The 24,354-nt window shown below is 44.0% G+C and overlaps 1 protein-coding gene across 4 annotated transcripts in view; it reads right to left on the reverse strand.

Annotated features, from left to right (window-relative positions):
• PI4KA (phosphatidylinositol 4-kinase alpha) overlaps positions 1-24,073 on the reverse strand; it is an 81,987-nt gene extending 57,914 nt beyond the window's left edge. The window contains exons 1-15 of one of the 4 annotated variants that reach the window (XM_006099518.3): positions 23,937-24,073; positions 20,123-20,216; positions 17,256-17,344; positions 14,741-14,813; positions 13,884-14,143; positions 13,287-13,353; positions 11,286-11,434; positions 9,573-9,638; positions 7,056-7,152; positions 5,285-5,476; positions 4,387-4,487; positions 3,281-3,410; positions 1,609-1,741; positions 581-676; positions 40-223 (exon numbers count right to left, since the gene is read on the reverse strand). In XM_006099518.3, the coding sequence (XP_006099580.1) occupies positions 40-223; positions 581-676; positions 1,609-1,741; positions 3,281-3,410; positions 4,387-4,487; positions 5,285-5,476; positions 7,056-7,152; positions 9,573-9,638; positions 11,286-11,434; positions 13,287-13,353; positions 13,884-14,143; positions 14,741-14,813; positions 17,256-17,344; positions 20,123-20,216; positions 23,937-24,035 (1,830 nt within the window). In that variant the 5' untranslated portion in view covers positions 24,036-24,073. Of the gene's footprint in view, positions 1-39; positions 224-580; positions 677-1,608; positions 1,742-3,280; positions 3,411-4,386; positions 4,488-5,284; positions 5,477-7,055; positions 7,153-7,281; positions 7,419-9,572; positions 9,639-11,285; positions 11,435-13,286; positions 13,354-13,883; positions 14,144-14,740; positions 14,814-17,255; positions 17,345-20,122; positions 20,217-23,936 lie in introns of those variants that run through there. The other 3 variants (XM_023763218.1, XM_023763219.1, XM_023763220.1) reach the window with 3 other exon arrangements.
• Between the last annotated feature and the right edge of the window lie 281 nt (positions 24,074-24,354).

Genomic DNA, 24,354 nt, shown 5'->3' on the forward strand with positions numbered 1-24,354 from the left:
GCTTGCTCAGGGTTAGTGGGTGGTTGGGGCCTTCCTTACATTTCCGGTGATAACCAGGCAGCCCAGCTGATCGATGATAAGCACGTCGAGGGGGGAGGGGGGCTGGCAGAATTTCTGCTGCAGGATCTGCAGAATTGGCTCCATGACCTTTGGGGTGTCCCTCAGGGCCACTGCGATGTGTCCCAAGGCTCGAATGGTGTGGTCGGGAATCAGGTGAGCGTCCCTATGGGAGGGAAGAACAGAAGCGCCTTGGAAACAGTCCTCTGGCACACAACAGTGAAATAAAACCTGGAAGCTGGATGTGGATGTCAGCATCATCACAGTCTTTCAGATGAAGCATTCATCTAAAAGTGACAGCCTGGGATCCTTAACCACCAGCAGAAACATAAAGTCCTGGGTACCAGGTGGGAAGACACAGATGTTTCTCTACTCCCAGACATCCCAAGGTGGGTTTCTTCTGAAATTATGGAACAAAATGCACAATCCGTGTTGTGCAAGAAAGAAGCACAGAAGTGCACAATGCCAGCTACCCCTTTGTGCCCCAAGAGAATAACTGGCAGCCCTCTGAGATGGGACGTACTTGTCACTCTCCTGAGAGATGTAGAGCCGGTTGGAGAGGCTGGCCAGGAAGGCCTCCACGATCACTGCATCCACCGTCAAGCCAGCTTTCAGGCACCTGAATAGCAGGGAACCCCCACAGCATTAGACATCACAACTACCAGATAAACGTTTTGTTTTGTTTTAACTTTTCCTTTCTCAGGTTTACAAAGTTTAAGAATTGCTCTGAACAATTCCCCCCGAAATCTGAATGAAAGTTATTACACAGAATGAATTCAAAGAACTGCTGCAGATTTTGTCCACTTTATAAAAATAACTCAGTCAGAAACAGTACCTTCATTATTTTGCCCAGAACCTAATTCCTGTACTGTTCCTTCACAAAAGTCATTGTAACGGATTCAAAAGACAGATGGTCCTGCCCTAGCTGGTGTGGCTCAGTTGGTTGAAGTGTTATCCCATACACCAAAAGGTCAAGGGTTCGAATCCCAGTCAGGGGTTCGATTCCCGGTCAGGGCACGTACCCAGGTTGCAGATTCGATTCTGGTCGGGTCGTGGTCAGGGTGCATCACATCAATGTGTGTCTCTCTCTCTCTCTCTCTTTCTCTCTCTCTCTCTCTTCCTCCCCAAAAATCAATAAAAACATATCCTCAGATGAGATTAAAAAAAAAAAAGACACATGTCCCAAGATGGCTGAGGGAATATTAAAATTATATTGCCCAGCCAGGGTGGCTCAGTGGTTGAGCATTGACCTAGGAACCAGGAGGTCATGATTCAGTTAGGGCATATGCCCGGGTGTGGGTTCGACTCCCAGTGTGGGGCATGCAGGAGGCAGCCAATCAGTGGTTCTCTCTCATCACTGATGTTTCTATATATAGCTCTCTCTCTCTCTTCCTCACTGAAATCAATAAAAATATATTTGAAAATAAATATATAAAAAAATATTAGATACCTTTACAAAATTATAAACATTTCTTACTTTATGAGTTTATTGTGTTTGGAACAGCCTTTTCTTCCTCCCTGGTCACCTGCCCCTCTGGCCCACCCTCCTACCTGCAGATGTTGTCAATGGCAATGTCCCGGAGCTGCTCGTACATGGAGGGCTGGTTCTTCTTTCCTGGCATGACATTTAGGGTCGACTCGGAATGCTCGTTGGTTACACTGATTTTTATATCGTTGCCAGCAACTGAATGTAAAAATTCAAGTAAGTACCTGGTTAAGCCCATCACTTTCCACACCCCCCGCCACCCGTGTCTGTAATTCAAAACCAAATAATATGCTAATTATTTTAACTTATAATAGCAATCACTCTAAAGTGATTCAAGCAAACATTTCAGAAACAAAAGTATCTAAGAACAGGAAGGATGAAATAAACATGTTTCAGTCAAAATAGGAAGAACACTGCCCTAGTTGGTTTGGCTCAGTGGATACAGTGTTGGCCTGTGGACTGAAGGGTCCTGGGTTTGATTCTGATCAAGGGCACATGTCTGGGTTTTGGGCTTGATCCCCAGGAAGGGGTGTGCAGGAGACGGCAGATCAATGATTCTCTCTCTCATTTTTTAAAAAATATATTTTACTGAATTTTTACAGAGAGAAAGGAAGAGGGAGAGTTAGAAACATCGATGAGAGAGAAACATTGATCCACTGCCTCCTGCACACCCCCTACTGGGGATGTGCCCACAACCAAGGTACATGCCCTTGACCAGAATCGAACCTGGGACCTTTCAGTCCGCAGGCCGACGCTCTATCCACTGAGCCAAACCAGTTAGGGCCTCTCTCATCATTAATGTTTCTATCTCTCTCTCCTTCTCCCTTCCTCTCTGAAATCAACAAAAAAATATATTTAAAAAATTTTTTTTAAATCAAAAGGAAGAACACTTAGGTTGCAAAGTGATAAATACATAAAACAGTAACTTCTTAAGAAATGGTTGTTTGGCCAGTGTGGCTCATTGGTTAAGCATTCACCTATGAACCAGGAGGTCACAGTTCCATTCCCAGTCAGGGCACATGCCCGGGTTGTGGGCTTGATCCCAGTAGGGGGTGTGCAGGAGGCACCCGATCAATGATCTCTCTCCCTCTCCCTTCCTCTCTGAAATCAGTAAAAATATATTTTAAAAAAATAATGGTTCAAAAGGCCTGATGAGCACCCTTAGGCATCCACCCAGAGGGTTATCTAGCTAACGTGCACAAGCTGATATGGGTAGGGGCAAGGGTGAGTGAAGGGGTCTTAGAGACAGAGGGACCCCTCTTTGTTCTGGGCTGGGTGAGTCTTTCAAGTTCTTGGATTTTGGGGCTGTGGGCCTATGACCTCATCTGTAGAAACATAATACATTCCCTTGGGGCAAGGGAACTAGATGAATTGTGTACAGACAGTTACTGGCTCAGTGTCTGAAGAACTCGCACTTCAGACAACCTTGATAAGAGAAGGGGCCAAAAAAAAAGTGGGACCAGAGAGGGCCCTACAGGGGTGGCAGGTGCTCATGGCAGGGAAGGCAGAGGAGACAAAGGCCTGGAGCCCTGAGGGGGTTCTGTAGAGAAAGCCATAAGAAAAGGGAGGAGGAGGAATGAGCCCATGTACAGGAAGACTGCACAGACCAGCCACAAGTTCTCAGTCACAGAACTGTGCTGGGCTCACACACAGTCACATGGTCCTTTTCTTGGTGCCTCAAGTGCACACGGGGGTTGGGGGCTGGAGAAGCGGCCTCAGGTGCAGCCATCCTGTTACCTGTGTGGTACTGACTGTGATACTTATAGAGCTTCACCAGCACCGGGGACGGAACGACCAGGAAGTCCCGCAGAGACGGCGTCACCGAGTGCACCACCACCGGGAACCTTTCACACAGGCGTCCCAGACCCTGCAACACACCATGACCTGTTCCACGGACATGTCCACCCTTCAAATACCCAAGTTTGAGCAGAAACTTCCAAGGTCAAAGCTCCCAAGGGGCCACCCAACCACAGGGCACAAAGACAGGAAAGGGAGATGGTCTTGCATCTCCTCCATCTAGGAGGGAGATATATTGTTAAAGTTTGTCCATTTCTTTTTGAAGCAAATTAGGAGAGAAAGGGTCTAAAACATGATTTCTAAACAACGGCAGACATGGAGTCACTGGGGTTTGCAACAGGTAAAGAGTCTCAGCAGAACAGAGCTGGCACCGCAGACGTTAGGAGACGTCCTCTCACAAGGCCCTCTGGCAACATTGCACCCTTCAACTGTCTGCTTGGGAACGGCCTGGCTGGCAGACACAGGGCAGCTCCCCAACGACCCAGCCGCTCCTGGACCGCACCCACAGAAATCCCAGCACCCACAGAAATCCCAGCACCCACAGAAATCCCAGCACCCACAGAAATCCCAGCACCCCCAGAAATCCCAGCACCCACAGAAATCCCAGCACCCACAGAGATCCCAGCACCCACAGAGATCCCAGCACCCACAGAGATCCCAGCACCCACAGAGATCCCAGCACCCACAGAGATCCCAGCACCCACAGAAATCCCAGCACCCAGAGATCCCAGCACCCACAGAGATCCCAGCACCCACAGAGATCCCAGCACCCACAGAGATCCCAGCACCCACAGAAATCCCAGCACCCACAGAAATCCCAGCACCCACAGAAATCCCAGCACCCACAGAAATCCCAGCACCCACAGAAATCCCAGCACCCTGTCGGCAGCAGCCCCCACTCAGTGGTGAACTGTGTCACACAGGCTCCAGTTCAAGTTCCTACAGACAACAGCTCAGACTCTGGCTAGTGTGCCCACCACAGCCTGAACGGCACAACAAGGCCCTATTGATGGGCTCTCAGCATCTCCAGTGTCTGGGAGACTGACCTGCAGACAGCAGATAAGCAGGGGCAAATGAGCAATGATGACTTTGCTGGATGTCTTGGACTGTAGCTTCTCAGACAACTTGATGCAAAGACTTTCTGCACCTAAATTCAAAAATCAGGGGAGGGCACAAACAATTAGCAAAGGGCCAAAATTTACAAACTACTCAGTCAACAATTAATCATATAATTTCACTAAACCCCAGAGACACACTTTTTTGCAGGGTTTTGTTTTTTTGTTTTTTTGTTTGTTTGTTTGTTTGTTTTTAAATATATTTTATTGATTTTTTACAGAGAGGAAGGGCGAGGGATAGAGAGTTAGAAACATAGATGAGAGATAAACATCGATCAGCTGCCTCCTGCACACCTCCTACTGGGGATGTGCCCGCAACCCAGGTACATGCCCTTGACCGGAATCGAACCTGGGACCTTTCAGTCCGCAGGCCGACGCTCTATCCACTGAGCCAAACCGGTTTCAGCAACTGCTTCTTTTCTGCTGTTGTGAAAATGCCACCCTGCGTGGGGTGTGACTGCTTTCTCTTCTCTGCTGGCCCTGAGCTCCCTCGTCCCTCTGTCCCCACAGTGGTTTGTGAATGGCAGCCATCCGCAAGTCTGCTGAATGCTCCCAGACAATGGCAGACGGGGAGTCACTGGGGTTTGCAACAGGTTACGAGTCTCAGCAGAAGAGCTGGCACCGCAGCCGTCAGGAGACATCCTCTCATGAGGCCCTCCGGCAAACATCTGCCGCTCTTCACAAGGCACTAAGTTCCCCCTTCTCACACAAAAGCCTCAAGAACCAGCAATAAGTAGTGGAGAGAACACAGGCCCTGTGGCCTTGGCCAGCACCATCCTCCCAGGTCCAGACACTAGCTGTCCAGGGCATGGCAGGAGCTGATGCTCACCCTGCTCATCCTTCACGGCCCACACCATGAGGTCCACACAGGCAGCGTTTGCCTGGCAGCGTAGCTTGAGGGGGCTCAGCTCACTGTGGATCCGGTCTGCATCGTGCAGAATCTTCTGAAGCTCCCCCTGGCTGGTGTTGAACTGCTCCAGCACAAAATCATGGATCTCCTTCACAAAGGTGGTCGGGAGGTCTGTAGGAAAGAGAGTGGGCATTGCAGCATGGAAACAAAACTGCACCCAAATTCAGGCAGCAGCTGTGAACTTCTACAGTCTTTTCCTCTCTAACAAAAAACCAAGAAGAACATGTTTGCTGCTGCTGCTATGGTTCCAAGAATATCCTCTGGGAAGACCTTGGATAGGCAGTGCACAGCTGCCCTCCACACACGTGCCACCTGGCACTCAGAGCAAATGATCATTTCCCAGGGAAGTGAGAGCCATGCTTTGTTTCAAGCAATCAATATACTAAAACCTGGATATATGAAACACATGCATTGAGATTTATCACAATAGAACTGATACAGTTAACATCAGGAAACACTTTAGTGATTTATGTATCTATTTTATATTTACTATTTTCTTCCAGTTTTACTGAGATATAATTGACACAGATCACTGTACACTTTTAAGGTGTCTGACATAATGATTGCACAAGTGAAGAGTAATTTTTTGAAAGGCTGTCAGTTATTAGATAAGGACAAAAACTGGTCGTAGCCTAAAAAAGAGAATTCCCGGCCTACAGGGCTAAATCTTCAGAACGTCCAGAATTGGCAGCCTTTTCAAACTCTCATCCTTGGGGCCTGGAAAACTTAGGAGAACCAATGTGGGCACAAGTCAGACCAGTGGAAGCAACACACAGCTCAGGTGGGAAGAGAGGCCACAAGGGTTCCTGGGGGTCAGGCTGAGCCGGGCAGTCCCTGCCACACTCCTTTGTAGACCTAACTAACCCTTTTTGTGGTCACAACCAGATTCAGCCTCCACCTCCCAAGAGCCCTTGGAATCAAATTAGGAAAATGGATTAACTAGATTATGGTACATCTACATAACAGAGTATTAAATGGTCATCAAAACTTATGTTTATGAAGAATGTTCAATAATGTAAGAAAATAGCATAGGAAAAATGTTTTTAAAATGAACAAAAAAGAGACTGGAATAAAATGCTAAATGTGTGTGTGCTACACTATTCAGATATTATCTCTGCCTTGGCTAGGTGGCTCAGTTGGTTGGCGCATCGTCCATACACCAAAAGGTTGTGAGTTCCATTCCCAGTCAGGGATCATGCCTACGTAGCAAGTCAGGGTTCTTATGGGAGGCAATTGATCGGTATTTCTCTCTCACATCAATGTTTCTCTCTCTCCCTTCCTCTCTCTCAAAATTCAATAAAAACACATCCTCGGGTGAGGATTAAAAATATATATATTATCGCTGACTTATAAGATTATGAGTACCTCATTTTCTTTTTTGTCACACTTTTTTAAATGTCTAAAGTGGACATGTTAAACTGTATGTATGATCTGGACAATACAACATGTCCATTTCAGAAAAACATCTGAGGAGATAAACCCATCAAAGAAACCATCATTGACAGCACTAGGGGTATAGGATTATGGACATTTTTTTCTTAGTTGCTTTTTCTCCAACATTTCTATGACATGACCATGTCTTGCCTGTGTTTTTAAGTGCCCCCAGCAGAAAGGAAGCACAAACCTTAGTCAGTGGCCCTGAACCCAGTCTCACTGAATTCACACACGTGAAGGTGTGCAAAGCCCTCACCTTTCATGTAGTACAGAGTGTCACGCAGCATCTTGAACATGGCCACATAGAGGGGGTCACTGAACGTGGTGTAGTAGAGATCAGCGCTGGGGTTGGCCTGCGGGAAAGGCAGAGGCACGTGACCACAGCACAGAAACCCTCCTCAGGGCCTCCACCTTTGTGGGGAGACCCAGTGAAGTCATCCTTACACACGTGACTTAGCATTATAAATGGAATAACCGTTTACCATGATTCACTACTTGGAGCACTTTAATGACTCTCTTCACCCTCTTAAGCATGAGGTAGAGGAAAACAGGAGGCTCACATAGTCCAAAGATGCCAGCAGGGGAGCAGCCACCTGACCCTTTACCTCCTCTTGCTGAAAGCTCACGGTCTTTGAAATCAGGGGGACACAGGGAGTGGAGGAGGGGAGGGGCAGCCAAAGGACCATCAGACCACAGGATTCAACCCTGCCCACCACTCAGGCAACAAACACTGCAGCTAGGAAACCTTCAGACTCAGCTTAACGTTTTGTAATTAAAACTCATTTTAAATTACTTTTTAGCAATCTAATCTAAAAGGGAGCATTATTTTTCTTCCAGGGGAAAAATTCACACAAGGTCTACTGCGATGAATAGATACTATTCTAATGAAAGGCAATGTTCTTGACGCATACAAAAGTGCTCTGCAAATATAGGTGAGGGGAATGAGGAGGAAGAGAAAGCAAATCAGCATCGGGCCAGAGGTTGGGTTGGAGGGACTGGGCCCGTGGTGTGAGGCTGTGGAGGGTGCAAGAGTCTTGTAGAAGGCATGAGAACTGCATGAAGGACAAGAGTGATGCCATATTTCAAGGGGGTACTGATAACAGGAGCCATCAGTGGGCACTGGCTAACTGCTTTACAGACTTCACCTCACACAGTCCTCACAACATCCTCGTGGGACAGAGATGAAGAGATGAGATTTGCTGATTAAGGTGATCCAGGGGTCTGACTGTGGAGCTGGGAAGAAGTCACTGCAAACAAGGAGCAGAGGAAGGGAGCCCAGAAAACGCAGCCTAGCTCCACTGCTCACTAGCTATGTAACTAAAGTTCCTTAACCCCGAAAGCCTCAGTTTCCCCACATGTAAATGAGGGATTGCTGTGGAATTCAATGAGTGAGTGAGTGAAATCCTATCCCAGTGTCTGGCACATAAGCATGCAATAAGTGCTAGTGATTATTGGTAATGAGTATTATATTCAGCAATACAGGTCATGGTTTCACTCTTTTTTAAAGCAACAAAACTATTTTTTTAAATGGACATTTATACTAACGTCCAAATTACAAAACAAAATACCAGAACTGCTCTGGTTCAATGAGGAGGGTCCCAGAGTCCCATATTCCCAGCCTTCCCTCTACTCATAAAATAATCCCTAAAAGGGATCCCCACTGAGCTCTAGCTTTGCCTTCAGGACGCAGACTGACACTTTTCATTATGGATGGCATGCAGGCCAACCAGTGGCCAGGAGTTCTGACTGCCCAGCCCAGCTGCTGGCCCAGGTCCTCCTGATCTGCCCTGGGTCACACATGACCAGACACGGACAAGGGAAAGAAGAGGCCTCTGAGACGGGAAGCAGTGAGAGTAAAGCTCAGGCCAACAGGCAGGACACACCTGCAAAAATGTTAAAGATAAAGCAGGAAGGACTGCAACCTGGAAGTGTTACAAGAACTGTGCTTTTCAGCCAAGAACTGACCCAAATCAAATCACACCTGGCACATACATCTAACATCGGCAGACAGCTTGCTGGGAGCACCTCAGGCAGAAGAAGACACACTCTGCAACAGAGGAATGTCCCTGGGGGCTCCCGCCCCTCCAGAGCTGAGCCCCAGAGGTACCAGGCACTGTGTCTCAATATCAGGTGAGAGAAAGAACACCAGGATCAACAGGACTCTGGGTCCAGCACATGCCACAGCAAGCATCGGGCTGGCAAATGGCAATCGCTCTGGATCCCCACACTCAAGAGGACTGACCCAAATGTTCCCTGAGGTTTTGAGACCTCCCAACACAAACACTTAGTAATTTTATAAATAATGCTGTAGGCATTGGTTCCAAATACATTAAAGACAAAAGTTCCCTAGGTACACACCCCTCACACATAAAAGCCAGGGCTTGTACATGCCTAAAAGTGTGTGAGGCATGTGTACTGAGCCCAGAGAAGCAGCTTTGAAAGCACCAAAGGAGCAAGGAAGATAAAGAGCGTCAGAGGACCCAGTGCATTCCCAGCTCCCACGGTGACTATGTGACAAGGGCACAGTATTTAGTCCCTTAAACCTCTATCTTTCATGTGTGAAACAGAGACACTGACCACTGCTCAGCGGCACTATGCAATGACATATTTAAAAGACCCCAGCACAGAGCAAGCTTTCAAGTGGCAGGTATAGTCATTATTGGGACTGGGAGGTTAAGCTGAAAACTCAGTGCCCCCACACCAACCCTCCCAGCTCTCTCCACGCAGAGGCTCCCAGCAGGCGGTCTCAGAGATGCTCTCAGAAGGGACGTACCTCTAGCACGCTGGCTGCAACTGCATCCAAGGACTTGAGAACAGGCTCCTCAACGATCTTCTTCACCTATCAGTAAAACAAGACCTCATGAGGCACCTGACAAACAGTGATAGACAGGAATGCCAGCTCATTCCACTAAAGAACAAATGCTGACACAAAAACACCTAACAGGCCCATGTGGTGAAGAATGTGCTAGAAAAGTAGGCCACCATATATGAAAAAATATCGAACTACATACACAAAATGCCCTTAATTCTCCCTTCACTTGGAACTTTTCTCACCTAGATTGGAATGACATAAAAACAGAAAAGGTACCAACTCTCTTAAATTTGCTGACATTAGACTTCCACTTCCAGGATGCGAAAGTGTTCAGACTCCAGGCATCACTGACATTTCATCCACATCCCCTCCCAGGTGTCAAGAGCACCTTCACAGTCAATCCTCTGGTGCTGACGGCTCCTCCCTCTTCGCCTGGGCTCTTCGAAGCTGCCCAAACTGCAGCACACATTTTAAATTTCTAATAGAAGTCATTATTTCTACCCATTCTCTATACCAGCATTTAGTACAGGAACGGATGATCCTGTCAACATGGGATCATCTGATGGAACTGCAGTTCCCACCCACCCGGCCCCCAACTGTAGTACTTTAAGAAAGCCTTTTCAAAATGTATAGATAATGATATACAACATGACAGGAGACTAAATAAAAAAATTGCCTAGAAGAAAGCCTAACCTTGAAAAGTTAAAATATAGTAGAAAAAATAATTCCCCTTTGTTAAAAAAGGATCTGAAACATTCAGCCTTCAAATGGGATTTCTGAGATTAACTGAGAAAGCCACGGGCCACCCAGGCCACTGTTTTGTCTGAGACACTGACAATGAGGCGTTTAGGGGGAGTACTTCCTCCAGACAGTAACTTCGAAAATATCCTAGGCCAGCGATCACAAATCGGTGGTCCGTGGACCACTGGTGGACAGTGAGGTCCGAAAGGTTGGCGACCGCTGTCCTAGGCTATTAGTAATTGGTTATGGCTCTATCCTCACTAATTATTGCCTATGCTTTGATGTCTTCTTACACCTTCTGCCTAAATAAAGCCTTTCTCTGAGGGATTTCTTTCTATTCATCCTCGAACAGGAGGAGATGGCTGCTCTCTCCAGTGCAGGCTTCAAGCTTTCGGAGGTGTCATTCTCATTCTCATCGTTAGAGTTTGTTCCTGATGATGTTTTCTCCACTATCCCTTAGAATGTCTTGAAGAATCCCAGCTCAATCATAACAACCTCAGAGTCCCTGGATCAAGGTCCATTTCAGGACTCAAGACAATGGCACCAATGCCTTCTCTAATATCACCTCAAAGGCTATCCAAAGGGATCCAAATTGGAAAATTAGGTTTTGTATTGATCTGAATAGAGCACCCCTGGGATAGACAGGTACCCTGAGCTGAGCTTTGACCCTGCCCTTGGTCTACAGATCCTTGATTTATTTGACACTGATTTCCTTACCTCTAAAATGGGGAGCATGGTGCCTCCCCAAAATGGTTATTAAATGAGAACAGACTGCACAATAGTGCCAAGAATGTTACTTTCCTTCCTTCTTTCATCTGAAAATTATGACTACCAAGTTCTTCATTTGAAATACTAAAAAACTCCCAGTCTTACACCACTGGCAATTTTACTGACCGATAGAGCCATGGCCTGTTTATCCAGTGTTCTGCTTACCAAGTTTAAGAGTTCCCGAAGCATTTCTAGTGGAACACTGAACTCCTTATATGTGACGCCATTGAAAAGAGGAGAAACTGAGAAGCTGGAACTGATGGTGGAGAAGTAGTAATCGGGATCCAGGGCACTCCCATCGGGTAAGTAAGAAACTGATGGAAAAGAAAACCAGATAGTCAGTCACAGTAACATGTGACCAGGATACTTCCTTAAGCCGATTCCCTCAATAACCAACTAAGACATAGACTCTGCTTTTGTTTTTACTCCCATTCCTTGTTTTTTAATTAAGAAGTAAAGGCAGGCCCTAGCCGGTTTGGCTCAGTGGATGGAGCATCGGCCTGCGCACTGAAAGGTCCCAGGTTCGATTCCAGCCAAGGGCACACGCCTGAGTTGTGGGCACAATCCCTAATAGGGGGTGTGCAGGAGGCAGCCGATCAATGAGTCTCTCTCATCGATGTTTCTATCTCTCTCTCCCTCTCTGAAATCGATAAAAATATATTAAAAATAAATAAAATGAAAAATATTTTTTTAATATATTTTATTGATTTTTTACAGAGAGGAAGGGAGAGGGATAGAGAGTTAGAAACATTGATGAGAGAGAAACATCAATCAGCTGCTTCCTGCACACTCCCTACTGGGGATGTGCCCGCAACCAAGGTACATGCCCTTGACCGGAATCGAACCTGGGACCCTTGAGTCCGCAGGCTGATGCTCTATCCACTGAGCCAAACCAGTTAGGGCAAATGAAAAATATTTTTAAAAAGAAAAAGAAAGAGGCTCTTTTAGAAAAAGAAAAAAAAGAAGAAAAAGAAGTAAAGGCTAGATTACAAATCCTTGGGGAGTGATGTCTCTCACTGGGGTGTTTCATGTCAAAGGCTCAGATATAATCATGGCCTAATATTTTCAACACAGACAATAGAACTTAACATATGGGAAGAAAAAAAAGAATTACACCTTTTTAAAGGTTGAGAGATGTGGAGGACCATAGGGCTCCAAAGATTTTACCGCCAAAATTAGAACTAAAATGCGAATTACTAGAAATTTCAAAATCAGAACAAAAACAGTCAATCATCCAAAACACATTAATAATAAGCCCAAAAGCATATAATCATTTGAAAATCCATTATTTAAAAACAATGATAGAAGACTATGACTGAAAAATAAATAAGCTTGTGATATTTTCATATTAAATAGACAGATGATATCAATCTATAAAGAACCAAAGAATAATAAATTTTATGACTTTTTTTGAGCACTAGAGCATAGAAAAAACAAGGAATTGAGTTTACTCCCATTGTGTAAAAGCTGGAGTATAGTTCTATGATGCTGGTGACACAATGCTGACCTGATTAAAGGTGGATGGGTCCCAAGAAAGCAAACCAGCAACTTACAACAAAGGGGATGTGGTGGGCAATAATACTGAAAGGAGTTGAGATGCTGGAGGCCAACATAATAAATGATCATTAAAACAGGGAATGGCACCCTAGCTGGTTTGGCTCAGTGGATAGAGCGTCAGCCTGCGGACTGAAGGGTCCCAGGTTCGATTCCGGTCAAGGGCACATGCCCAGGTTGCAGGCTTGATCCCCAGGAGGGGTGTGCAGGAGGCAGCCGATCAATGATTCTCTCTCATCATTGATGTTTCTATCCCTCTCTCTGAAATCAATAAAAAACATTAAAATAAATAAGTAAATGTGTGACACTCTTGAACAGGCCCATGGGCTGTATAAGGCCTGTGAAATCATTCGATCTGGCCCTGCCAATGCATTAGTGTTGAGTTAATTAAATGTTTGATCAAATATAGCAGGTTAATTTTTAAGTTGATAATTTTTTATGCCCCGCAAATGATATTATAAATATCCAAATGGCCTTGGCAGAAAAAAGGTTCCCCACCCCTGTTCTAGATGCATGACAGCAGAGCATTAGTGTTACCATCCCTGGCATCACAAGTAGTCACTATGAGCCTGGTATCCAAGTGCTAGGTCAATATGATGTTGTGAAGCCCACCTTCAAAGTAGTGAAAGGCGGATCCTCCAGGGGAGCTGGGAGGGGGCATCCCCCGTTCAGGGCTGACCTGAAACACACAACCATATTTACAGATCAGAAAAGGACAGTCAAACCTCAGATTTGTCTTAGACAAGGTTCTCTCTGCCAGCTCAATAGTTGTACTTCAAGTTGTGATTCAGGCATCACCTCCTCCATGATACCTGCCCTACCTACAGTGTTCTCTACTATATACCAAATCATTACATTCTTCCTGTCTAGACAAACATTTTATACCTGATGACTAAGCTGAATTAGTCTTGAGTTTCATGTCCATCTTTTCTCTGTGAGTCAATTAGATACTTCTTAAGGGCACCAACTGTCTCCCACCAGGAATAGATTTTGGCACCCACTTGCTAAGAAGCAAATACTTCATGACGAGGAGATGTAATCACTTATAAATTGTAAAGAGGACAAGGAAACCTTTTATATTAAAGAGAATTCTAGTGAGAACATTTTGTTTTCTACGTTTTCTCAAGCTACACACAAGTGGGCCTTTCCCCCATGTGAGCAATTCACAAGCCCTCTCTCCTCTGCTCTCTTCCGGGAGGGCAGCCGCACCTGAGAGATGCTGGACACGCTGCTGGTCTTCCTCTTCAGGGTGCCCTCCTGACACACGGTCAGCAAATTGCTGGGGAGGATGGAGCGGAAGTCATTGAAGGAACGCCTCCGAACGCCTTCCAGCTCCTCCGGGACTCGGAGGGAATGAGGAGGGATTTTGGGAAAGAGTTTTGAGAGGAGCGACTCTTCTGTGTTGCTGTAACGCCCAAATGCTCGTGAGATTCCAATCAGGCACGGGATTGCATATTTGCAGAGGTATTCTAGAAGACAAAGTAAGAATGTTCTGATACCAACTTGTAACACTGACTCACATCTCACAACCCACCCACTAACGACTCACAAGAGTCAGGATAAGCCACAGCAACAGGGTCAACCCCAAAGGCTGACTGATGAAATTTTAATCTGGCATGAACAGTAACTTCAGACTATGTCTGGGTCACATACAACTGGCTTCTTTGGGAGGTCTTAGTCTATTCACGGCACATCCAAATCATTTGTAAAGGTAAGTCATGTTATCAGGCAGCTTTACTGTACTTAAACAATGTATTTATCGCTCCCAGGATCATACTGTTAGCCTTACTCTAGAGGAAAAATGACCTTTGGAAGTCAGACGTGTTATAGATAAGAAACATAGGCCCAGAAGGATGAGGTGACTTGTCCAAAGTCACTCAAAAATTTTCAGGTGACATAGCTGTGCGCGTGACTGACATGTGACCTCTTAGCTAACACACAACAAAAACAACATAGGAAGGTTTTCATCCATGACGTATATAGGGTAGTAAAGAACAGAAAAAAAGACTTGAGGGAAAAAATAACCACAAAACCATTTTTAAAAAGCCTTGGATCTATAATTATACCTTTTTCTTGAATCTCCAAAGCCTGGCACATTCCCAAAAGGACATGCAAAACCTGCAAAAGTGCCTCTAGGATCTGTGATAGCCAAGAAAACAGAGAAAACTTATAAGCCAAATCAGAAACATGTTACAACATTAGTTCAGAATTAGAAGGAGCTTCAGACATTATCTTGTTCAACCTCATATCTGATACATAACTCCACACACGAATGCTCTATTGAGGGGCCAATCAGCTGACCTTCCAGGAACAGAAACCCTCCCTCCCTGGGCTGGTCCAGAGTTCTTCCTGACACTGGGCCAATGTTGCCCTCCTGGGGCTGGCTTGCACCCACCAGCTATTAGGGCCGCTCCTTCCTCCATATTCAGATGATAGACCCCTGAATCCCTTCTCATGGCTAAATACCTCTAATTCTTTCCATCCATTCCTTATGATTACAAATCCTTTCCAATGCTAATTATAAGCTTCTGATTTTACTGTAGTCCACTGTTTCAGAAACTGTCTCCAATTGTAGTGCTCAGTATAAAATTCATTAATATTCCAGGGATGCTGGGACTCACTGAGTAATCACCAAACTCAACACAGATTCTAGACTTTCATGTATGTGTCATTAGCTTTCTGGCAGCTGCTTTACACTGCTGGCTCCATGAGCTCACAGATACATAAAATAATTAAATCTTTTCCACACATGCTGCTCCCAAGCTATGCCACCTCTATTTGCATAGCTGGTATTTTTTGCCTGTCACTGATCCCTATAAACCTCATGGTATAAACCTGAGATCATCATGCTGGTTGTTTGTTAATGCCTCAAATTATGTTTTCTACAAATGAGGCCAACTTGCTTCCCCATCTTCATTCATGGACCCGGCTCATTTTACTTCAACAGTAGGGGGCAGGCTACTGGAGGCTCCTAGTGAGCTGGCACCTCACCAGTCACCATTTGGGATGGCCCTTTGGACAGTTCCTTAATAATTGTTTTGGTGCTCAACCCATTTTCCAGGATATCAGGAGAGGACTTTTCCATTGCCTTGATAAAGACCAATTAGACTATATCCACTTCATTTCCTTCTACTAGTACCAGTCTTAGAAAACCAGGAAAAGAAAAGAATGAAGTGGGTCTGATATGACTTGTTCATAATCAAGTCAAATTTCTTACATTTTGCTAATATTAAATGAAGACTTGAAAGTAAATATTTTATCCATTTCATATATTAAAATGATGCCCTTGTCTTCAGTGTTAACCTCCCTATTTTGATGTTATTTATAAAAAAGCCCTTACTTACAGCCTGTTAACTTTTTAATAATATGTAATTCTCACATATATAGTTATCTCCTTAACCAACCTACAAATAAAGAACTTAAACTTAGAAAGAAAGAGGTAGAAATACTAACAATAAAATCTATAACTGAATATAAGGAAAGAGATATTAAAAATTAAAAAGCAGATACAAAAAACTCAAAAAGCTTAGCTAGCTGAGAACATTTAGCATAGAGGCAAGCAACCAGGCACTCCTGGGCAGGACCTGAGGATGGATAGCAACATATAAAAATTGATTTTCAAAAAAAATAATTCTGATTAAGAAAAAGTCTAGAGCCCTAGCTGGTTTGGCAAAGTGGAGAGAGTGCCAGCCTGCGGACTGAAGGATCCCAGGTTCCATTCCGGTCAAGGGCACATGCTTGGGTTTTGGGCTCGATCCCCAGTGGGGGGCGTGCAGGAGGCAGCTGATCAATGATTCTCTCTCATCATTGATGTTTCTCTCTCTTTCTCCCTCTTCCTTCCTCTCTGAAATCAATAAAAAATATTTAAAAAAAGAAGAAGTCTAGAGATTATAATCATATTCTTTGTTTAAAAAAGAAACAGCCCCAGTTGGTGTTGCTCAGTGGTTAGAGCATCAGCCTGTGCACTGGAAGGTCAAGGGTTCAATTACAAGTCAAGGGCACATGCCTGGGTTGCAGGTCTGATCCCCTCCACCTGGGGGGGTGGGGGTGGGGCAGCAACCAATAGGTGTGTCTCTGTTACATCTATGTTTTTCTCTCTTTCTCTTTCCCCCCACCCCCTCCCTTCCATTCTCTCTAAAAATCAATGGAAAAAGTATCCTCACTTCTTGGGTGAGGATTTAAAAAAAAAAAGTATGAAACATTTAAGTAATATTTCCAATAAAATAAACTAAGACTGAAAAAATCTGAGCACTTAAAGGATTAGCTTTAACTATCTAGAAAAGTCTTTCTATGAAAGACTTTAATAACCACCGTAGTCAGGAAAATGAGCTGCCTCTGCCTTTTGCTGCCTACCTCACAGGTCTATTTGGAAAGCTGAATGAGATCAGACTCAAGAGATCAGTGGGTAACCGGGAAAATACCATAAGCAAAGTATTAAATATTTCTTAGGTCTACTATTAATAATGTGGAATAAGTCAACATAAATAATCCAATCACTTCAGATTTGTTTTTTACTCTTGTCATCACTTTGGGACTCTTTCTGATCTTATAGAAATGCACAACAATTAGCCATACATTTACCTCATCCCTAAGTGAAGGGTCCCTGTAAGCCACATCAGACAGCAAGGTTACCAAACAGAAGCTGAAGCTCTCGGCAACTGGGAGGACACCTGGAATCCATAAAGACACAAATCAGATCGTCACAAATGAGAGACACTGGGCCACACCTACTGGCCCCCCAGTTCAGAAGTTGCTTCTCTCATATGGCCTGCAAGCGACCCGTTTACTGTGGTGAATGCCCTCGCTGAGATGAATCTCAGAATAGATATGGGCCCAACATGTTTGCTGAGAATACTCCTTCCTTTTTTTTTCAATATAATGTTTTGGTTCAATAAACGTAAATGGCCCTAACTGGTTTGCCTCAATGGATAGAGTGTCGGCCTGCGGACTGAAAGGTCCCAGGTTCGATTCCAGTCAAGGGCATGTACCTTGTTGCGGGCACATCCCCATAGGAGGTGTGCAGGAGGCAGCTGGTCGATGTTTCTCCCTCATTAATGTTTCTAACTCTCTCTCCCTCTCTCCCTTCCTCTCTGTAAAAAATCAATAAAATATATTTAAATAAAAATAAAAAAATAAACGTAAATGTTTCCTGAATCAGTTTGAGATTACATAGCCTCTCAACATGACAGATTCCATTTTTATTCCTGACCTAAATAAGAGTAAGAAATCAGTCTTGATAGTGTATGAGAGACAGAATATGGAAGCTAATTGTCAAATACCTATTACTGCTACTTTAAACGGAATTAAATGCTTGTATTTTCTCTTCTGCTTTATTTTGACAAATGGAGAAAATCCTAATAAGAACTTCCAAAGAGTTGTTCTATTCCTCCTAGGATTTTAAGCCCTTCCACTACTGAGCTCCTAGAAGGGAGGATCTTGGGAGCACAGCCTCAAGGTCAAAAAGGGAGCATTATACCCAAAAGACCAAAAGCTAAGCAGCACTTCTATCAAGTGTACCTTCAAAATGTTAGTTCAGCTACTGTGTAGATCCAATCACTATTAAATATTTAATCAATTTTGAATACTAAGCATTTAATCCAGGACAAAGAGCTATCCAGTTTTATGGCCATATGCATAGTACATCACAGGAGACTGTTACATTTCCACTTTTGCACTTATTTTAACATGCATCTCTAGGTAATTCTCAGACTTGATTGTGCATCAGAATCACCGGAAGGCTTGTTAAACTGCAGACTGACTGCTTCCCAGACCTAGTTCCTTTCTTTCTTTTTTGGGGGGGAATTTTTATTAAGTTTACCCAAGCCAAACTGACAAACATGCCAGGGAAAAGATTTCAAATGCTCCCTGACCCTAGTTTATATCAGTAGCTCTGATGTGGCACTGAGAATCTGCATTTCTGACAAGTTCCCAGGTGCTGTTGGTGCTGCTAATACAAAGATGGCACTTTAAGAACTACTGCTCTATAGTTTAAAAGCATAAATAATACTGCCTTAATACAAGAGTGAAATGTTACCCAATAATTGGAAATATCTCCAACAACATTCCCAACAATCTATAATAATAAACGTGTAATATGCTAATTAGACCAGACGTCCTTCCAGACGACCTTCTGGACGAAGCTGGGGCTGCGAGGGAAGCCCGGGTCCCGGTTGCCAGTGGGAAGCCAGTGCAGGCAGCTGGGGGAAGGAAGGCCTACGCTTGCACGAATTTCATGCATCAGGCCCCTAGTGTTTCAAATAATGCTAAAACTTCCATTCTAATACCAATCCATGTATATAGTATATATGTTTTTAAATAAAATAACAGAAAAATAGAATCAATATCTACTGGTATTCTATTTCTTCCCAAATTAGATAACAAAGGTGGAACAGATGTTTGACTTTTTAGCAATGCTCTCTCTATTTAATTTATAGGCCTTTAAATTCCAGGACACATACATAATTTGGGGTCTGTCAGTTTTAGGCATAGGGGGTCACCAGAAATGATGAAAACCCAAAGGTAAAGAGGAATACAGGAATCCCTCCAACAAAAGGACAGGGGCCTTCTTTACAGCCACCAACCCCCCGCTGTATCTGAAGGGGGGCCTCAGGCATGCCTCAGAGAGAGACATTACAAGGAAACTTCAGTCTCGTGGATCATGAACTCTAAAATGTGGGAGGTCTTCAAGCTGATTTTGGAGTCTTGAGAAATCAGTATACAAGAATATCAGTATTTTAAGCGTTTAGCACAATGCTTGGCGTATAGTGGACCTATGTAAATATTTCAGAAGGGAGAGAAAAAAATAAGGAGGGCGGAAGGATGAAGGAAGGGGAGGGCAGTGGAAGGAAAGAGGGAAAAAGATGGTCTAACTTTTCCTTTGACCTTAAAGAGAGATCAAAATAAAATACAAAATAAGAAATACACATGAATATATTCTACTTCTAAAGGTACAAAGTTTAACTAATACTTAGCAACAGCAACGAAGTCATAAAAATACTTATGGTGCACATGGAGTTGAGTTTTGAACATCCATTTCACCCTTCCTTTTTGGACCAGCAGCAATACAATTTGGAGAACTGCCCTCATTCCAGGAGTGAACCTATTCATCTAAGGGCAATAGAGACTGGTTCAGAGACAGGGAGGTGAACAATTCTGGCCAATAAGACATGAGAAACGTTCCTGAAGGTCTCAAAGTTCCTGTTCACTCTCAGAGTGCAATGGAAAGCTGGCTTGCTCAGCCCTGCCCTCTCCCTCCATCAGCCATGGGCCCTGGACAAGTGAGTAGCACGGCCACTGTGGCTGCAGACAGGCAGTTTTCCCACAGCCAGGAGTGGAACCATCTAGAAGCATCCTAATTGATATGTTAGTACAACTGAACACTTGATTCTTACAGACAATGAACATATATATTCTTCCTTGCATTCAGGGAAAACATCATACAAAATTACCTCTGCCTTTCCGAGCTGTGCTTTCTTCTACCCAATACACTTTTGGAAGACCTTTAAGGAGTCGAAGAAGGTAAGGAACCACAGAATCTTTGTGCTTAAAAACAAAACAAAAAAGATTATGTTTAATAAAATGTGACTGGTAGCTTTTTAGCATAGATTAAGACCAAAGGAAAGAATACCCACATCCTAATCATCTCAAAGATGAATATTCACATGGCGTCGCACCTTTCCTGTCTCCCACAAGTGCTGAAGGGAAGGGCTAAAACCTGCCCTTCTGGAGATGAGTGCTCAGCCTGGCTCTGGCCTCCTCTGGGGTGCCAGGCCCCATGAGGCCCTCTCCAGAACAAGTGCACACATTCAAAACTGCCTTCACTGCCCTGGCTGGTTTGGGTCAGTGGATAGAGCATCAGCCTGAGGACTGAAGGGTCCCAGGTTCAATTCCAGTCAAGGGCACATGCCCAAATTGTGGGCTTGACCCCCAGTAGGGGGCGTGCAGGAGGCAGCCAGTCAATGATTCCCTTTCATCATTGATGTTTCTAATCTCTCTCTCCCTCTCTTCCTCTCTGAAATCAATAAAAACAAACAAAAAAACTAAAAAACAAACAAACTGCCTTCACTAAGAGGTGTTCAGACTGCCCCCAAACCCTTCAGTGGGCCCCAGGATCACATCCTCTGAACTGGAGAGAAGCTCAAGCTCACTAAACTTGGTGATACTTCCATTGTTCATGGCCCTTGGTTGTTTATTGGAGGTTTTGTTTGCTTCAATATTCTGCTTCATGTTTCTACTCTTGAATTAAACAGACTTTATAGCCATCATTAGCCAACAAAAATGTACTTTCTTCTAGTTTCCATATAGCCAATCAGCATATAACTTCATAGCCTTCCATTATTGGCTCTTTTGGTTGTTTCCCTATATTTACAGATGCTTCAGTTAAAAATTAGGTTAGTGTGCTCCAGAGGAACATTATTTGATGTTCTAAAATGTTGAAAAAACATGTGGTGGTTTAATATATGGGTGCAAGTTCTGTGACACTCCTTCCACTGAAAGGTGGAGTTGAATTCATCCCTCCTGGAAAACGGGCTGCCTTAGAGACTTGCTTCTAGTGGATCTAGAGCAGCAGTTCTCAACCTGTGGGTCGCGACCCCTTTGGGGGTCGAACGACCCTTTCACAGGGGTTGCCTAAGACCATCGGAAAACACATATATAATTACATGTTTTTGTGATTAATCACTATGCTTAAATATGTTTTCTATATAGATAGAAAATGTCGCCGTCACCACACATGAGGAACTGTATTAAAGGTCACGGCATTAGGAAGGTTGCAACCACTGATCTAGAGGGTAGTACATATGAGACAGCCTTCCCAGGCTAGGTTAGAGAAAGCAGTGCAGCTTCCACCTCACTCTTCCTCTGGACACTAGCCCTTGGGTCCCAGACACTATGGTGTGACACAATGACATAGCTCAGGCCACATGGAGAGGCTACGTCCATAGAGGTGACCTTGCCGAGAGCCCCAGGTAAAGTCCCAGCCAACAGCCAGGATCAACCCCCAGACATGACGTGAGTAAGCCTTCAGGTGATTCCAGCCCCCAACCTTCAAGCCACCCCAGGTGATGCCAAATGGAGCAAAAACAGTGACTCTTCTGAGCTCTGTCTACATGAGGGGGAAAAATTGTTGTATTAAGCCACCAAGTTTTGAGGTAGTTATGCCACAATTGATAACTAAACAGAGAACCTTCTTTGGTGAAAACAAAACAATTTATCCTCTAGGATAAAAAGGAGTTGGCTACATCTGTCCAGGATCCTAGTATACTAACAAGCACAGAACTCCAAAGGACCCTGCAAGACACGGCCCCCTGCATAGGATGTGTCTAACCACTGTGCTGTATATCCGCCAGTAATATAAAATAATACTGATATTGAAAGTCAACTGTAATTAAAAATAAAAATTTAAAAAGAGCCCTAACCGATTTGGCTCAGTGGATAGAGCATTGGCCTGCGGACTGAAGGGTCCTGGGTTCGATTCCGGTCAAGGGCATGTACCTTGGTTGCAGGCACATCCCCAGTAGGGGGTGTGCAGGAGGCAGCTGGTCGATGTTTCTCTCTCATCCATGTTTCTAACTCTCTATCCCTCTCCCTTCCTCTCTGTAAAAAATCAATAAAATATATTTTTTAAAAAATTAAAAAGAAATATACTTGATAGTCAGGGAATACGTGATACAGAATTCACTTTTTTTTTTTTAATCCTCACCCGAGGACATTTTTTCCATTGATTTTTAGAGAGAAAGTGGAAGGGAGAGGGAGAGACAGAGAGAAATACTGATGTGAGGGAGAGACACATCGATTGGTTGCCTCCCACATGCCCACGACCAGCGTTGGGAACCTGCAACCGAGGTACATGCCCTTGACCAGAATCAAACCCAGGACCCTTCAGTCCATAGGCTGATGCTCTATCCACTGAACCAAACCAATTAGGACCAGAATTCACTTTTTAAAAAATATATGTTTGTACTGATTTTAGAGAGAGAGGAAGGGAGAGGGAGAGAAACATCGCCATGAAGGAGAAATATCGATCAGCTGCCTCCCGCATGCACCCCAACCAGGAAAAGAACCCCAAAACCTGGGCATGTGCCCTGACCAGTAATCAAACCAGTGACCTTTTGGTGCACAGAACAACACTCAACCAACTGAGCCACACTGGCAAGGGCAGAATTCACTTTTTGTATTAAAATATTTTATATCCAGCCCTAGCCGGTTTGGCTCAATGGATAGAGCATCGGCCTGCAGACTGAAGGGTCCTGGGTTTGATTCCTGTCAAGGGCACATGCCCGGGTTGTAGGCTCAATCCCCAGTAGGGGGCGTGCAGGAGGCAGCAATCAATGATTCTCTCTCATCATTGATGCTTCTATCTCTCTCTCCCTCTCCTTCCTCTCTGAAATCAATTTTAAAAAATGTATATCCAAAATGTATAATAAAAATGTAGGATTAAAAATATTATTTTGATCTTAAAAAATAAAAGGCACATTAACATGTACTCTAAAACAATTTATATATATCACAATTTTGAAAAAGATAATATTATATCAAAACTATATCAAAGAATATAGTTTGTGGTTACTCTGAATCTGATTGATGAGCATTTTACCTGAGACTGAAAATCAAGTCTACTCTAGAGCAACGGTCGCCAACCTTTCGGACCTCACGGACCACCAGTGGTCCGAGGACCACCGGTTGGCAACCGCTGCTCTAGAGGACACACAATTACTTCACAAAGCATTTTATTTTATTTTATTTTTATTTATTTTATTTTTTTAAGAGAGATTTTATTTTATTTTATTAATTTTTTAAAGAGAGGAAGGGAGAGGGATAAAGAGTTAGAAACATCGATGAGAGAGAAACATCGATCAGCTGCCTCCTGCACACCCCCTACCAGGGATGTGCCCACAACCAAGGTACATGCTCTTGACCAGAATCGAACCTGGGACCTTTCAGTCCACAGACCGACGCTCTATCCACTGAGCCAAACCGGCTAGAGCAACACAAAGCATTTTAACTAACCTTCTGGCAAACAAGCAAACAAAAAACCTGATTTATTCACATAGTTCAGAAAACAAAATTTTGTAAGGTGTACATTAAAATGTCTCATTCCCATCAGTTTCATCTACTCTGTCCTGCCCACTGCTAACCACTTTCATTAGGCTTGTATGCATTCTTCTAATACTGCTGTAGGTAAACATAAGCAGGTATAAATTAAAATTCTAATTCGCCCCCTCTTTTATACGGCAGAACACTTTTAATTTAGTAAAGACTTACCTGAAGATCAGATTCAATGAGGAAAATGCCCAATGCAATCACTGCATCTCTCCGCCTTTCATCTAATTGGAAGATCCCATGGAAATCTACTGGGCACATACAAAGCAGCTTTTGGACCTAGAAAATGAGGCCAAAAAAAAAAATACCCATAGTTTAAAAATTTATCAATCCACATTCAGAATAAACCAACACCATAAAAGGCCAGTGAATTTACATAACCAATAAGCCAGTTTTTCCAATTTTCCAAAAGATCATAAAAAGGACATCCCCAGCTTCTAAAATTATCGTACATGTGCCCCCAAAACACACAACATGGAGGAACCTGGGAGGAGGGTTATAATGATGTACAACAGAAGAGGTAAAGCACAACAGCTAATAGTTGACACCTGCACTTTGGTGTCAGGACAGCCCACAGTCC

The sequence above is a fragment of the Myotis lucifugus genome, unplaced genomic scaffold, assembly GCF_000147115.1.
Source record: "Myotis lucifugus unplaced genomic scaffold, Myoluc2.0 scaffold_276, whole genome shotgun sequence".
NCBI lineage: Eukaryota > Metazoa > Chordata > Mammalia > Chiroptera > Vespertilionidae > Myotis > Myotis lucifugus.